Source organism: Tyto alba, unplaced genomic scaffold (genome assembly GCF_018691265.1).
Source record: "Tyto alba isolate M040663 unplaced genomic scaffold, T.alba_DEE_v4.0 Super-Scaffold_39, whole genome shotgun sequence".
NCBI lineage: Eukaryota > Metazoa > Chordata > Aves > Strigiformes > Tytonidae > Tyto > Tyto alba.
Genome location: NW_024881314.1, coordinates 1,264,047 through 1,280,894, shown reverse-complemented (window position 1 = coordinate 1,280,894; position 16,848 = coordinate 1,264,047). Strand labels below are relative to the sequence as shown.

The 16,848-nt window shown below is 57.2% G+C and overlaps 1 protein-coding gene across 1 annotated transcript in view; it reads left to right on the top strand.

Moving 5' to 3' along the window:
* Positions 1-16,810, top strand: part of SLC38A10 (solute carrier family 38 member 10) — a 37,794-nt gene extending 20,984 nt beyond the window's left edge. Inside the window, exons 11-16 of the mRNA XM_042802733.1 lie at positions 1,986-2,139; positions 8,500-8,670; positions 8,943-9,422; positions 9,998-10,105; positions 12,949-13,128; positions 13,460-16,810. Of these exons, the coding sequence (XP_042658667.1) occupies positions 1,986-2,139; positions 8,500-8,670; positions 8,943-9,422; positions 9,998-10,105; positions 12,949-13,128; positions 13,460-14,568 (2,202 nt within the window). The 3' untranslated portion in view covers positions 14,569-16,810. The remainder of the gene's footprint in view (positions 1-1,985; positions 2,140-8,499; positions 8,671-8,942; positions 9,423-9,997; positions 10,106-12,948; positions 13,129-13,459) is intronic.
* The last annotated feature ends 38 nt before the right edge of the window (positions 16,811-16,848 follow it).

The following is a 16,848-nucleotide window of genomic DNA, read 5'->3' as shown; positions in this document are numbered from 1 at the left end:
GTCCTGCCAACCTTTCCCTTCTGACGGCGTCTGTCTGTCTGCGGGGTCTCCTGGGCCCGAGGCTCTGACCGCACTGGCCCGTGTTTCTGGGCGACCCTCAGCGTGAGGAAGGAGAAGAAAACGTTAGCTTCTCCTCCCTCCCCTGGAGGTGCCGATGTTTTAACTTCTCCTTTCAATTTCACATCTCCCCTTTATTTTAGGTTTTCTCCCTCTGGCAGCTTCCAGTTGTAGCAATGCTCCCCCGCGGCCATTCCTGGTTTTCCTCACACCGAGTCGCATCCTTTTATTGTGCTTTTTTGCGATGTAAATGCTGCAGGGTAAGGATTTGGGGAGAAGAGGGCGAGTCCCGCAGGACGTGGTCCTCTCGTGAGCTGGTATCACAGCCCGAGCCAGAATCCCCCGGCCTGGGGGTGTTGCACTGCGCTGCAGAGGGGCCGGGCAGCTTGCGTGGTTCCTGCTGGACGGCAGCAAGGTTGGGCACCAGCGCGGCAATTTCCCTTTGCAGATTTTTAGGACTTTCATCCGATTGCCTCGTGAAGCACGCGTAGCAAGATTGTTCTTGTTAGGCAGGGGGTGGAAAAAGCGGTGTGCTCTCCCCAGCAGCCCGCAGCCGGGCTGGGGACGGGAACTGGCAACAAGCGGAGGAGGAGAAGCAGCGGCGTGCTGCAAGGGGAAGGTGCAGCTTGTAGCGTGGTCTTGGGTCCCTTGCTGCCGTATGCAGAGCTGCAGAAATAAAGCGGATTCCTGGCATTTCAGGGAGCAGGATGTGCTTAGATAAAATATATAAAAAAAAAAAAAATAAAGGGGGGGGTGGGGCGGGAATTGCTGCATCATAAATACCAATTTGCTGCAAACCTTCAGTTTGCCAGGCGTTTTCTGGTTTGCACGTGATGGTTCCTGTTGCTCCCATGGTCTGTTGTGAAGAGGAGTTTGTGGGGAGACGCGAGTTTCTAGCAGAAGGTGCCGCTTCTTTGCCCGTTTCCTTCAGCTCAAGCTCTTGCCGACTTTCTCCTACCGGCCGTCCGCAGCGCCGGTGACGCGTTGACATGCAGCCCAGGCTCCATGAGAAAGCCTTACTGTGACAATTGCAATGATTAACTAGGTAAAAATAATGTATCAGAGTTGAATTCAATCTCCCCAGTCGGTGTTGTCGGCCAGCAATCCACCCGCTCAGCTCTCGGAGCCGGCACCGCTCTCGGCTGGAGGAGCAGGCGGGCGTTTGGCAGCCCTGGCACCCAACACGGCGGTTTGGTGCAGATGTGCTTTTCTATTCTTTCTCATGGCTCACGTCAACTAGATCCTTTTCGATCAATTTATTGCGGAAATGTTCTTTTTGGTGGTGGTCACTTTCTCATGTTTGAGCTAGAGCCCTTCCCTCCACGGGAGCCAGGTTCTGCCTTTCTATTTTTATTCTCTTTGGTCCCAGCTTTCTGGAAATTCAGTGAGTTACTTATCAACTGCTTGAACACTGGCCAGCAGGACTTGTGTGTGGACATCTTATTCTTGCTTTCAAAAATAAGAATTTTTAAGCAGCTCCCTGGAAACCTTTCTGGGCTGTAAACAGGTCGGGCACCTCTGTTCTCAGCCAGACCTGATTTCATGGTGTTCTAATGTAGTTGCTGGAAATACCAGGGAATGAGTCTTTGCAGCTGGACTCATGTCTGCCACATGCATTTTCCTCTCCTTACATCCTGTCCACTTGCTTTTGAGCCCTCCTGATGCAGGAGTCGCCTTTTCAACAGCTTCCAGCATCTGAAACTTCCATTTATATGTCTCTACATCCAAATAGAAACCTCAGCCAAAAGCTACTGGTTTTTTTCTTTTTTTTTTTTTGCCTCTTAAATTTCTCTCCTCTCCCTCTCTTTGACATGTGTAATTGCACTGAGCTTTGAATTGTTTGGAGACACTGTTTGCTTGAAGAATGCTGTACAGAGCAGTCCCGTTTTGTTTTGCTGTGCTAACTGAAGCTCTGGCACATTGTGCAGATGATACTGTGGATTGGCCTGGGAATACTGGTTATCAGTACGTACACCACCTTGTCTGCGACCGAGGACGCCCCTGTGAAGACGGAAGCGGTGGGCTTGGAGCACCTGGAGGGGGAGGAGACCAGAATTGACCAGGATCCGGTCAAAATCCCAGGTATGTGTCTGCTTGAGTTGTGCTTCCCAGCCCTGCTCCCAGCTCCACCTCTTTAAAAAAATTTTTTTTTTTTTTTTTTTTTTTAAAAAAAAAAAAGCGTGTGGGAAGCAGGGTCTTTTCCAGGCAGCTCTGTGCATCTTCGCAGCATCCTGGGGACACTTCCCAAGCAAGGCTGCAGTTCTGTCTCCTGGAAAAGCCCGCGGCGAGCTGCGATGGTACCTCGCGGGGGGTTGTTCTTTGGGGAAGGAAAAGGGAAGGTAGGGCGCGGGGGCTGGGGTCCCCCGTACGGACAGAGCGCGGATCTCCCCGGTCGGGGTAACAAACGCAGCTCTGTGAGCGCAGCCCAGCGACGGCTCCGCGCTGGCCACCTGTACGAGGGGTGTGAGTGGCCAAACAGGGCTGCTTTCACCATTTCTGCCAGCGCATTGTCCGCGGGGCCAATAACAAGCCATTCATGGCACTCAAAGGTATGTAAATTTATGGGCGCTGACTTTTTTTTTCGGTTGCGAGGATATAAATTTGGATTCGGTTTTAGCTCTGACAAAGCCTGTGATTATGCCTCAGCTTTGTTTACTGGTTCACGTTATTTATTATTTGTTTACCGTGGCCGTTGATAGAATTACGGCCGATCCCTCCCTTCCCCAGCTGCAGGCTTGCCTTGCAAGGCCATCGCTAGCAGGTGTCGCGTGACCCCGCGCTGCCCCTCATCTGTGCCTGTGTCCTGTTTCTTTATTTTATTTTTTGTTTGGTTCTGCTCGTGATTTTTTTTTTTTTTTTTTTTTTGTTCTTCGGGGGCCTTGAAATATCCTCGCAGAGATTGCGAACGGAAGGGAGAGAGGGGCTGTCTCTTGTGGAGATTATCCTCCCTCCTGGTTGTTGGCTGTTTTCCTGCCGAGCAGCTTGGAGTGTCTCCGAGACACCAGCGCTGCCGCCGATAACATTCACTCCTGGGTTGCTCCGTCCTTGGCAGCAGTGGGGTTTTATGTGTTCGTGCTCATGGTTTACTCAAGGCGTGCATGCCTTCTCAGGCACTAGGATGCCCGTGAACTCTGAGCAAAAGATGCTCCCGATCCCTTAATCGAGCACACTCAGCAGGGCTGGGAGGGGGGATGCAATTGAATTCTTCCGTCTTGGTTAATTTTGGAGCAGTAATGGCCAAAGAACAGCTGCTCGTTTCAGGAGGAGTCGCTAATGACACGTGTTCTTGTGACTGGGAAAATAAAAAAAAAAAAAAAAAAGTCCCATAAAAGATGGTGTCCGCTGGAGTTTGCTGGATCTCTTCTCCACTTCTTCTCCCCGTGAACCGGGGCGGCAGAGCAGGACCCCTGCGCCTAATCATCGCCGGCGCGCAGCGGCTCGGCGCTCGCCCCCGCCGCACCCACCGCGTGTGCCCAGAGCTCGTGGGGTGGCCCCGGTGCTTCTGCCGCTGGAGTAAATCATCCGACCTGGGAGGGAGGCGCTTTCAGCGCCGCTCCCGGTTCGTAAAGTGCCCAGGGAGGAGCTGCGCCCCTCCGGACGCGCCGACGAGCGTCTGCCCGCGGGGATGCTCGGCTCCCCTCCGAGCCCGGCGTGGGCCCTCTCGGGGTGGGGGGCTGCTGGCTCTGCCCCGGGGTGCTGCATCCCCCGGGAGGGGAGGGGACGGATCCGGGCAGGGAAAGAGGGACAAGGCCCTTGCAGGGTGGCCGTGGGGCTGCCCCCGGGGGGGAGCCGCTGCTGCGATCCCCGCCTTGGGTCCGCGCCTCCCCGCGGGATGTCGGCTTGCTTAGCAATGAGAGGCCTTAAATGGTGCCCTTCTTCCCCGCCGGGGCTCCCGGCCTCATCCTCGCCCGGCTCGTTTCGCGGAGGCGGGAGCCTGGAAAACGCTGCAGCAGCTGCACCCCGTCACCGGAGGGGTGCGCAGGACGGGGGGCTGCCCCCCACAGCCCGGCGCCTGGGTGCCCTCCCCGGCGCCCATCTGGTTCGTATCCCTCGCGCGGGGCTTTAGCAGGGACACACACCCCTTCTCCCTGGGAACCGGCGCTGGGTGCTCGGCCCTTCCCCGGGCAGAGGGACCCTCCGTGCCCCTTCCCCACACCCCACACCCCCCCACCCCGGGCCGGCAAACCTGGGGGCTGCGCGGGGCCTTTTCCCAGTCCTGCCTTCACCGTCTGACTTTTGCCTGTCAGCATGTGAGAGGAGTTTTATTGGCCTCTTTGATGTTGCAGAGACCAGAACTGTACAGACTTTCATTAAAACCCTGCCCTGTGGGCCCTGGGATTATGAATATTAGAACATTGCCCTTTTATGTGAACACGTATTGACCAGCAAACTCTGAATAGTGTTTTTACTAACGACACCCAAGTGCCCATTACAGCCCCTGCCTGTATAGCTTGAGGTTTACTGTCAGCAGCTCTTCGGGAAAGGTATAAAACCCCTTTCAGAAACGTTCCGCCGCTCCATGCAGCGTGTGCGCGTATGTTAAAAGGTTGCTAAGCTGTCTCTGAAAGCTCATGAAGGCAATTATCCATTTGAAAAAAAAAAAAAAAAAAAAAAAAAAAAAGCTAATTAGGCAATTTCTCTCTGTATTTGAAAGCACCCTAGAGGGTCTCATGGGGTGGATTAAGATTTTGTAATATTTTTCAGCTCCTTACTTGATCATTGCTGCTTCGTTTTCTCTCCCTGGCGTTGTGCAATAGCGGGTAACAAAGACCTGATTCACGCTCCTTAGGCAAGAGCGCCCTTTCCCCCGCGCTCCGGGGAGCGGGGGGGACCCTTCTCCGTCCGTCCCACGTCTCCTCCTGGGCGCGGGGGGTTCCCTGTTGCCCGGGCTCGGGCGAAACTCGGGTCTGCGGGCGGTCGGCTGCTCCGCTGCCCGGCGGGGCGCGAGGGCGGCTCCGTCCCCCCCGCGCGTTTGGCCCCGAAAAAGGGACCTGCCCGGCTGCAGGCTGCGTCCCCGCCGGCGTTATTAGCCAGAGCATGTGTGAAACGTGGGTTATGCGGAGCTCCTTAATAGCTGCGAGAACAGCTTGACGCTGCTGCAGCTCTCCCTGGTGCTTTGTGCGAGCGAGCTTTTAATAGTGCCTGTGACACAGAAAAGGAACTATCAGCCTCTTGTAATTTGGGTTCGTTTTTACTGCTGGTGCGTCAGGAGACAACTGTGAACTAATTTCAGTGATGCCATTCGATAACCTTGTGAAATCTGTAACCGTTTCAGGGGGAGGGGGGCTCCCGGAGCCGCAGCTGGGGCCGGGGGGAGCTGCGCGGGGCTCCCCGGGGGGAAGGTTTGGCCCTGCCCTGCTCGGCGCGTGTGAGGCCAGCGGTTTGCCCCCATCCCTCTGTCCCGCTGCTTCTGCTTCGCTTTCCTTAGCGCGAGCTCGTGGCTTTTGCTCCGTTTCACCGCGCTGGAGCGATTTCAGTGAGTCTGGAGCTGGACCGAGGCGAGCAGATCCCCAACCCCACGTCCCTTGGCTGATGCTCCGGGCACGGAGAGGGTGGGGTGTGTGTGTCCCCCCCCGAGCTCCCTGTGCTGTCCCTGGGGCTTCCCCGGGTCCCTTTGCCGGATCCCCCGTGGCTCGGGGGGCGGGGGGAGCACACCAGGGCCCATCTCGCTGCCTCTGCCCAGGGCAGGGTGTGCAGACGCGGCTTTTGGCTGCGGTCATTGCCACGGTGGACGAGAGCGATAGGAAAACCATGTGAGGAGGGATTTGAATGCCTTTCTGGGACCATTGCTACTATCCAAACCAGGAGCAGGGAGGTGGGAGGAGGAGGGAGGGTTGGGGGGGGGGGGGCAGGGCGGGGAAGGGAAGCTTTTAGGTTGCTAATCGTGAAATTTTATTGCAGCCTGGAGAGGGGCTGTTGGCAAACCCCGACACACACGCGCACGCACGCACGGACACGCACACACAAAGCAGTTGCAGAGAGCCCTGGCTTCCCTCGGCCGCCCCGTGCAGGGGAGCGGAGCTGCCGGGGAGCACCGGGAGCCGGGGGGGGGGGGGGGGGGGCTCGGCGGGACCCACCGGCCGCGGGGGCTGCGCCAAGGCCGAGCCACCCCCCCCCACTCCTGCTCCTGCCTCACGCCCAGGTCCTGCTGCTCTAAGCCAAAAAGCTTTTACAGCCTCTCAGCCCTCGCCTGTAAAGTCCAACGCCGCTCATAAAACATTAAGAGGCGCAGCATTACTGTAACGCTCTCCGAAGGGACCTGGAGGGCGACTAGACAGTTAGAGCGATTATTACACATCCTGAGCAAAATTGTTCTCTGCAAACCACATATAGCCCCTTATAGATTTCCATGCAGCGTGAGAGGTCGTTAATTCACGCCCTGATGATGAACTTAATTTTGTTTCCTGCTGAGCAAATGACGGCTTAGAGGCAACTTTGTCTTATTATGGCATGGAGGCTTTTATTTTTGTTTGTGTTTTGGTCTTTTCTTGCATTGTTTGCAGAACAGGGAACAGGCATCTTGATTTACAATTGAAGCATCTCCCAGCAGCGGGGTCTCCCCCAGCCCCTCGGTCGTGTCCTGGACCCGTGGGGGGTTTCACCTGCTGCAGGGTCCTTCGGCCAAACCCTGACGCGCCACGCGGGGGTAGTTCTGGCTTTAACTCCTCCATTTCCCACTTGCACGGAAAGTTTCACCCCCCCCTTTCCTTTTTATTTCCCCTCTTGACCATCATCTCGCTGCACGGCTGCCTCGGGCCGCCGTTCCCTTCTGCCATGGGAGCTGGGGTTCTCTGGATCCTCTGGTCTCCGATGCGCCACCGCCTTCTCCAAGCGCAGCCATCTCCCGGCCTCGTGAACCAATTAACGAAAAAACTTTCCTCCAATAGAGTAAATAATTTTTTGCTGCGAGGCCAGAATTTAGCTGGGAACATCCGCAGCCGTGCCGAGCACTCCCCTCCCCGGCCTCAGCCTCCTGCTTCCCAGGGCCCCCGTCCAGGGCTGGGCACTGGTTCCTCCAGTCCATTTTTTCCTGAAAGGAGGAGTGTCCTGCCCTGACTTGCTGAACCCTGGGAAGTCCCTCAATGGAGAGAGGGACCCTTGGGTACTAGACTCGAATTTCTCAGAAAATCCAAGTCCTTTTCCCCTCCCACCGTCATTCCCAAACCAAAGAAACGTTGAAAGCTGGCCAGCCCCAGCGCACGTCCCTTCAGCTGGGTGCGGAGCTTGGGGCCGGAGCGTCCAGGTTTCTGGAGAGGTGCTGGATCCTTCTGGCACGGATCCCTCTGGGCCAGGATTTTGTACTTATTTTGTTGTTTGTTTGTTTGGTTTTTTTTTTTTTTATTTCTCCCCCAACTTGGGTAAGGCCCACGCAGCTGAAGTTGTGGCAATCTCTGCTTTCCCATGAGTTCATCTTGTAATAAATCGCACCAGCCCTGCGGAGGGGGAGGAGAAAATTGAAAGATGTTTATAGAATTAATTCCCCAAAGGAAATCGCATGGGGGAGGGCAAATGGGGGGAAGAGTTAGGAATTTTTTTTTTTTGTTACAGAAGATAGATTTTTTTTTTTTTTTTTTTTTTTTTTCAGAGTTTGTTGCATGGAAAAAAATCTGCAGAACAACTTCAGTGCTGGGAAACAATTAGATTTCCTCCTCTGCTGCTCTTCTAAGGAAGAGTTCACTCCCTGTTTGCGCTGTGTGGGTTGTCGTCTGCCACCCCAGGGATGGAAGGGACCGTTCCCATCCCGTGGGACGTGCCACGAATCCCACGTGGTTACCCCAGCGCTGAACCCAGTAACTGGTTTGACTGGGATGTGTCTCCCAGAAACATCCCATCTCTTTGAGGGACAGACGGGGAGAGTCCTTCGTCTCCCTTGGGAGTTTCCCCTAATATCTGTTTAATCGTTCTCCTCAAAATTTCCTGCCTTTTGCGGGCTCGTGCACCTCTCCTCCCTCCCGCCCCCGTCTTTGCGGCGTCCGAAGGGCTGGCGAAACGCTCGTGCACAAAAAGGAGAATTAACCAAAAAAAAAGCAAAATAAAAGCAGTTTTGAGGCGCTTTGAAGCGTGCGGCCGGCGCAGGCGGGCGATGGGGGGGGCTGTGGCCGGACCCCACCTCGGGTTTCTCCCGGCGCTCGGGGGTCTGGCGCGGGGGAGCCGGGAGGATGCTACCATCTGGCGGCATGGGCTCGCAGCGGCAGCCGGCTCCGGCCCGGCCCTGCCTCGCTGCCTGGCAGCTCCATAAAAAGCCACCGTAGGGAAAACAAAACAGGTCGACCCCGGAACAAAAGCCCCAACCCCTCCGTACTGACGCTGGAGGGAAAAGAGCTGCTCGGCTTGCGTTGATAAAGGGGGTGGCAGCGGACAAAGCAACTGCCTTGATCCTGCCGGCGGGCTGACAATGCAGCCGCGTGTAACCTCGTGCAATTAACTGTCCTATGTTTGCAGATCAGAACCCAGCAGTAGAGGAGGCGGGGGATGACCGCGATAAACCAAAGCTGCTGGATGAGAAGGAGGAGATGGAGCAGCCGCAAATCAAGGTGCCCATGGAGGTACCCAAGAGAGAGGAGGAGAGAGAAAAGCCGGAGGAGAAAGTGCAGCTTGACCGTCCCGACCAAGGTAACGTGGAAACTGGGGAAAGGCTGCCAGCTTTGGAGCTGGGAGGCATACGCTGCGGGACTAGTTCAGATAAAGATCCTGATCTCTGCTCATTACCTCGTGGACCGAAGGTGATTGAGTATTTGATGCTCTCGAGGCTCGTTAGGAACGCAGCCTCCCGATGACGCCGGGCTGAAGAGGGGGCAGCAGGTCTCTGGGTGCTGTGAACCTGCTGCCTCTTGCTTTCTCCCGTCAGTCTCCAGCCCCCTGACCCTGCCTGTTGCCTGCCCTAGGGATTGCCCTGCCCGTGGGGGAGGCACATCGCCACGAGCCACCTGTCCCCCACGACGAAGTGGTCGTGGACATGGGGCGGGAGCGGGAGGAATCCGATGAGAACAAGCTTGTGCCCGGAGGAGCCAACGAGCGTCTGCTTAAGCCGGCGCTGGAGGAGCCAGCCGTGCCGAATCCCCAGGAAGAGGCACTTGGCCCGAAACGAGGGAAGGAAGCGATCGCTGAGAGCCAACTGCGGGGAGGGACTGACGGGCCCGTTAAAAATCCAAAGAACGTCCTGGAGGTGATCGTGCAGCAGGATGGCAGGCTGCCATACAAAGAGCTGGAGCCAGACAAACAAGCGCTGGAAGCCAAAGCGCAAGCTGCCGTGCCGGACGGTGAGAAGAAAGCTGAGGCCGCAGGTGACAGGGAGAAATCAAAGCTCCAGCTCCCCAGGAAAGCAGAGGAGGCTGCGAAGTCTGTGGAGAAGGAAGCCGACCTTGGTAAGCTCCCTCCGTGGCGGCTCATCTGAACAAGCTCTCCTCTTGGCCTGTAATCCCCCCCGGAGACTGGGCAATTTGGTTATTCCTACCTACGCCCCAGTGTTTCCTTTTAATTTCACGAGATTAGCATGTGGGCATGCACGGCCCCTTCAGCAGCTGTTGGGGAAAAGGAGGAATCTGGTGGCTTTGACAGCTACTATAATATCTGTCAAACAGTTGTTTGCTAGCCTACTAAATGTCAGGTGCCATGCTGTTCCCGTGCGTCTCCGAACTCACTGGGGACACGGAGCCGGGAGATCTTGACAGGTAACACATTGCTAAGTGCCCGTCTAAAAGCTAGTTAGAACCATTCTTGCATTTTAATTGGCTGAGGTAGTTAGCGCTGGCTCGCTGCCACGCGTCTATAAGATTGTTAAATATTTTTTTTTATGACTTCCCTTGCAGTTATCGGGTTGAATATAAACTGTGCCGGCTTAGGCAGGGAGGGACAACACGATGTGGAGTCACTTTAGAGAACATCTGCTGCTGGAGCATCCTTACTGACTGCCAAGGTCTGTCGATCTGTTTGTCCGCAGGTGAGAAGCAGGAGCTGCCGCTCCCGGAGCGAGCGGATCAGCTGGAGCCGCGGGAGCCCCGAAACACCGAGGAGAAGCAACAGGAGAACGCGGAGAGCAAGCTGGAGGGTGAGTGTGCCCCCCTGGGCTGCGCGGGGAGGGGAAGGCGCTGGGCTCCCCCCCGGGACCCGGGGCTGCCAGGGCAGGATTTCTCTCTGCAGGAGGACGGTGCCAGCCAGCGCTGTTCTTGGCTCGTGCCAGCGCATAGCTCCAGGCTGTAGTCACCCCCGCGACGGCAGCAATTAGTGCCTGTCTCCAACGGGCTCACGCCTGCGGCGCGGGCTGGCTGTTCCACGCCGCTCCAGGACGTGAGTCACGCTGGCTCTGTGCTGGTTCCGAGCCCCTTCCTCGGGCTGAGCTCGTTGCTTTTGACCTCTGCCTTGGGAGAGGGGCGGGGGGGGAGCCCGAGCTTGGGCTCGCGGCCGGTGCGGCGGCGGGGTGCCGTGGCTCTTCGCCGTCGTTCCGGTCTGGAGGGGACGGGCGTTTGGTCCGGTGGGCGATGGCAGCGGGCAGGCTCGGCTCCCGGGGAGCGCGTCGGCCTCCTCTTTGTTTTGCAGTGGTTACACCTTGGTTTTCTAATTCTTTTCTTTCCGTTCTGTATGGCAACGGGACTTTAAAAACTGAGCGTAAAAAGCTAGTGGTGGGTATGGACTGTGAGGACTCTGCGCTTTTCAAGGAGGATGAAGGGACCTGAGTTTCCGGGAGGGTTTCCATCTCAGTTTGTGTGGGACTTGCCGGGGCTGCTCTCCCGGCAGGATGTCACCCAAAGGTGCTCTGGGCTTGTTCTGCTCCTCTGAGCTGAGCTTCGTACCCAGAAGCTGGGAGAGGGTGGAAAGGGTGAAGAGGCTTCACGGGACCAGGGCGGAGGGCGCACAGCTCCCTGGATGCTCTCTGCAAACAGCTGCCTCACCGCGACCGTTGGGTGCTCCAACTGTGGCTGCCCCAGGCCACGTGAACTCAGGTGCTTTCATTTTGTAATTGTGTTAGATGGTTTGTTTTTTTTTTTTTTTTTATGAAGAGTGCCTGTTAAAATCCAGCCAAAGCACTGGCTGAGGCCTGCTTGCCCCACGATCAAAGGAGGAGCTGGGAGATAGCGTCGCCTTTTGTTTGTATGGAAGAGGTGTGCTGCACAAATACAGGGGTTACACGTGTTTGCAGAGCTCTCGGTGAGAAACGCTTTGATTTGGCACTAAACCTTTGCCTGCTGTGTGTTCAACCCAAACATTCCCATGCCGAGCTGGGATCTGGCAGGCTCAGAGAGCGAGATAGTAGAAATGACTTCTGTTTTCATTGTTTATTCTGAGCAAAGTGCGAAAAATAAACAGATCTCGAGAAGTCAATTGCTCTCTTGAAATGACTGAATTCCCCCTCGCAGCCCAGCTTTCTGTAAATGGAGTGGAAGGGGAATTCCAGGGGCCCTCGGCTAATAGTGCCATAATGTGAACTGGAAATATTTCTCTGTAATCACCTTGTGGGTGATTAGCGGGACAGGGGGGAGGCAGCGCACGCTGGCGAAGGATTAACCTGGACAGCATCCCTTTTTAATTTAAATGGCATTTTACAGGCTATTAATTTTGACATTATTTCCTGTGGGGCATAGTAGTCTAGAAACACCTCGAGTTTTGGGGGAAAGCTGCTTGCTGGTGTGGGAGGCGAGCGGCACACAGGCTCACACCCTCCAGACAGGGTACGTCTGGGTGTCTGTCCGGGTGGAGGAAAGGCAGCGACGTTTCCGTGCGGAGCGGGGGACTCGTGGTTTGTTGCGTGACGTGTCGCTTGCAGCGAGTGACTCAACGTGAGTCTTGGCCCGCAGCGCGCCCGGCCGCTCGCTGGGTGTGCGGGCAGGGGTCTCCCCCCGTTGCGGCGGCGGCTGGGCTCGGCGGGAGGTGGGGCTGCCCTTCTGCACCGCTCCGGTTTCCACCTGCCCGACCCCCTGCGCGGCTGCGCGCGGGAGCACTGGGCCGTTCAACCTTTAGTTGCTGCTCGGGATCCCAGCCCTTTCACCGTGCTCAAAGCCAAAAGCTTTGGCAGGATTGTTCGGTGGGTGTTTCCCTGCCGTGGGCCAGGCTAGACCTTCACTTGGCTAAGCCAGGAGAAGAGACAGCGGTAGCTTCTCATCGCTCTGGCTGTAAACCAGGATTTGCTCCCTGAAAAGACCCAGCTCAGAGTCTGTTCCTCACGCGTTGGGTCGATGTTTCCACCCAGGTTTATCCCACCGTGCGGGTAGTTTCCCTCAGGGCAGCTCCCGGTGCTGTGCCTTAGCTGGCTTCTTCCAGCTCCTCCTGACATTTGCACATTTGTTGTTTGTGGCCTTCCCCGGCTCGCCTTAGCTGGGATGAAGCCTTTGTAGTGCATTCAGAGAGGATCGGAGTTTGAGAAGCCTGGCTGATCTCGGGAGCTGAGCTGCAGCAGCCCTGGGGGCTTCCCCAGGCGGCTTTAAAAGCAGCTCGTCTCGCTCGGGCAGCCGAGCCCCTCGCTCTCGACCGACTTCTGCCCCCGTCCTGTCCTCTCCCACCCTCTGTGCTGAGCAGCCACCTCGTCCTTCCCCGCGCCGGGGGGCCCCCCAGCAGCCCTGCTCCCCTGGGCCTTTTCTTCACACGTCTTCTCCCCGGGCGGTTAACGGGAGCTTGGTTTTGGTCCCTCCACCCAAATCTCGGGAGGGCAACGTCCCGTGTTGGCACGTGCGGTAGCGAGCGGCCGCCCTGGGCTTTTGGCTGCCGTCCTTGGTGGAGGTACGCCGGAGCGGTGCCGCGTCCTTCCCTCCCTCCTGGCGAGTGGGTGGTGTTGGCAGAGTAGGACCTTCCTGCCGAGGAAAGCCCCTGCGGCCCCTCTAGCGCCGAGAGATGATTACTGAGGGGTTTGGGTCATGGATTTTTTTTTTTTTCTTTCTTTTTTTTTTTTCCCTTTTCTAGAAGCGGGGCCGGCGAACCTGCTTGATCATGCTGTGCTGCTGCAGGTGATCAAAGAACAGCAGGTACAGCAGAAGCAGCTACTTGACCAGCAGGCAAAACTGCTGGCCGTGATTGAAGAGCAGCACAAGGAGATCCACCAGCAAAGGCAAGAGGAGGGAGGAGAGGAGAAGCCAAAGCAAGGTAAGGACATCACCAAAGAGCGTGAGCCCTCCGTGGGCTGATCACTGCTCAAAGCAGCTTTAGAATCGGACTGGGAGAGCTCTGAGTCCCTTCGGCGCGTGGCAGAGGCCGCTCTGCAAAAGCCATTCCTGTGTCTGGCCCTGGCCTCCGAGGCGGGGGCCCCTGGCCCCTGAACACTCCCCCACGGCTCACCCTGCTCTCCCACGTGGCCGTCGATGCTGTGACCTCTTCTCCTGTCCCCTCTCGCGCAGAATGTCGTGGCAGGAGAAGGGAATAATCTCTCTCGCTGGTAGGCAAAAAAGCTTTTACGTGTCGGTTTTTTATTCTGCAGCGGAAACGCAGCAGGAGCCCGCCGTGCCTCTCTCCAGGAGCAAGGAGGACGAGGGCCTCGGAGCTAAACAAGAAGCTGCTGCAAAGCTGCTCAGCAAAGAGCTGTTGGAGCACCCCGCGCAGAGCCCGGGCCGGCAGCCGGCTGACTCTGCCGAGCAGCGCAGGGGGGCTGCAGGAAAGCTGGAAGAGGCTGGGCCCAGGCGTGAGATTCCTGGGGTTCCTCCCAAGGAGCGGAAGGTGCTGCCACAGGAGAATGACAGAGCTGTTAAAAATCCCGCGGAGAACTGGGATCCCCTTCACGGGGATGCCCAACACATTCCAGCAGCCAGAAACCACCTAGAAAAGAAACCCTTGGCGGAGGATTTGGGAGGAGATCGTGAAGCCAAAGCTGGAAGAGACGTCCACGAGAAGAAGAATTCCCTGAAAGCCGTGGAAGTAGCTACAGCTCCCATCCAAAGAGAACAGTTGGGGGCTGCCAAAGTTCAGGGAAAGAGTCTGGAAAGAGACTCAGGAATAGACCTTAAAGCCAAAGCACTGAGTCAGGTGGAGCCCAAAGACCTGGCAGTCGTGCTGGGCTCCTCCAGAGCGGCCGCGAGCGAGCGGCGCCTGCGGGAGCGGCAGCGAGGTGAGGGAGCTGAGGGTGCTGGCGGGCGGGGGGACCTGGGTGGCCAAGGGGACACGAAGGAGGAAGCTCCGCGGGAGAACGTGGCGGAGGTGGCCCAGGAGCCGCAGGGAGGTGTGCGGGGCAAGCAGAGGCACGGGGGCGGGGGGGTCTCCGAGGACGCCGAGAAGAAACCAGGCCCTGAGAGAGGAGCAGCTGCCCAGGGCGACCAGAAGCAGGACCACGACGTCAAACCGAACCGGGACCTGAAACTGCAGGCGGACCTGGACCTGCGCCGGAGGAGACGGGACCTGCTGCCTCCCGAGGAGGAGGAGGAGGCTGCGCGGGGGGCGGGGGTCTTCATCGGCCTGAACCCCCTTCCAGATGTGAAAGTAAACGACCTCCGGAGTGCTCTAGAGACGCGATTAAACCAAGTGGCGGAGGGGGCTCAGCAGGTGGTCCACAGCCGGCAGATCAAGCAGATGACGCAGGCGGACGGGAGCGTGTGAGCGGGGTGGTCGTGCTCGGTGGGTGGCTGCGGGTGTTGGCCGCAGGCGCGGGGGCTGAGGAGCTCGGCAGGGAAAGGTTCGGGTCAACCAGCTGTTTTTTTTTTTGACCACCGGTGCTCAGGCAGCGGTCGGCCTAAGCCAGCAGCACTTTTGCCGGACGCAGTGCTTAGACCCACGGGATCTCCTCGGACCTGTGAGCACCGTCCAGGGGACGGTGGGCTTTTCCGATGGGAACGCCTCCCCGCGCGTGCCTGCAGGTGGCTGAGGAGACGGCAACCACGGAAGAAAAGCTCCCGCTGTCCTCTGGCTTTCAGAGGTTGCCGCCTACCTCGGTCCCCTGCCAGGCCAGCTTTCAAGGACCTTTCTCAACATCTCGTTCATATCAAATTGCCTTCTCCATCCGGCTTGCGATTCCCCTTCCAGAAGCGAGGGGGTCCTCCGTGAGATTCCCCTGCCCGCTGGCACCGGCGTCCCCCGTACCTGCCTTGGGTTGCTTGGCCCCGGCTCTGCGGGAGGAGGGGAACCGCGGATCGCCTCCGGGAAAGGCTTTGTTCCGGAGAAGCATCAAGTCATGAGCTTGGGCCCAGCTTAGGCAATTGCTTTGGTGTTTCTCTTGAAATGGGAGCCGTTAGTCTTGCATGTTTAGGAGATAGTTGTGGTTTAGGAACCTAGTTTAGTAGAAACGCTGCCTTAAACGGGCACAACTGCTGCTGTTGTGCTGCCTCTACTCCCAGGGATTTAATTGGTTGGCCACACACTAGCAATAACACGGAGCTTTGCTCTCGCCACCCTCCCCGGATGCTCAACTCTCATCTGTGCTTTCAAGCTTGACTTCTCCTGTCCAAAGTGCATTATGAAGCTCAACCCTGGGGGTTGCAGACTGCCCCCCTCCCCACCCCCGTCCCAAACCAGCTGGATTTTTCTGCAAGAGATGACTAATTTGGGAACAAAAGACGTGGCTTAAAAGGGCGGACTCGGGGGCTTGGCTCAAGCATACCTACCTCTTCTCTCTGTAACGCGGTGGAGCGTGTTTGTTTTGTGTGTTCTTCCCAGCCCCCCTCTGCGCTGCATTTTACATCCATAGATGTCAGTACTCCGCCCCTGGAAATATATTTTACGAGGGAGGAAAGGAAGAGCGTCTATGAGAGCCCTGGTTCGTTTCAGGCTCCCAGACAGTGATTCATCCCTTTGTTTTTTTTTGTGTGTGTTTTTACATCCTGACTTGCGAATGTAAGAAATCAAATCCCAAAGCTCTCACTAGAATGGCTGAAATTTCCCAGCCTGGAGTCTACAGACCTCATCACTGTGGTGGTTTTTATATCCGTATCTCAGTGTGTCTTTGGCAAACTAGCCTCGTGGTGTTCGTGTCCGACGGGGCCTCGCGGAGCCAGGGTCGTTATCGGACACGCGGGACTGTCACACCGGTCCTGGTCACTCGGGAACTCTGCTGCCGCCTGCCTGGGGCGTGGGCCTGTTGCTCAAAGGACGCCGTCTTAATTTCTCATTAAAATGACACAGAGCCACAGGGCAACAGCCGCGGACTCGGGCGTACTTCTTCAGGAGGACCACCCGCGCTCCTTCCCCGTGACTCTCACGGCCTTAACCCTCAGGACCCCCCATCGTACAAGTGAGCTTCTCCATTACGCTGTCTTAAAGCACAAGCAAACGGGGCCGGGAGTCCTGGAGCCGCTCCGTCTGCCGGGGCAGCGACGGCAGCTCGCTCCGGATCACGTCTCTTAAACCTGCAGCGGGGAGACGGGTCCCTGCTTTGTCCCCTGCGGCACCAACCAGCCTTTCTAGAGCGAGAGGGAGCCGGAGCAGGAGCTGGATCTGCCTCTTCTCACCCTTTGCTGCCTGCCAGGGTCTGGCCTGGGCTGTCGCGGGTAGGGTGAAGGCAGGCTCCCGCCCCGCGCTGCCAAACCTGCCTCTGTTCTTTGGCGTCGTCTGTGTGAACACAAAAAGGACCAAAGATGCTCCTGCCGTTCCTCAGCAGCGGGGACGGGCTGGAAGCCGGGAGGAGCTGCGTCACCTCTGCCTGCTGCTCCCTCTGGGGCCGAGCGTTGGCGGGAGAGCGCGGAGGGGAGGCTGAGCTCATCAATAAAGTAAGCTGAAGCATTTTGATGTGAATTATCTTTAAATAAATAATAAAAAAAAAAAATCTGTAAGCCTTGCTCAGCCACCGGGCAGGCAGCGGCGTCTGCTTTGCTCTGTGCCTGCAGGGAGTTACGTTGCTGTAGGAAAAGAGGCTTTTGTGCTTTCTTTGGGATTTGCTCCTCCCTG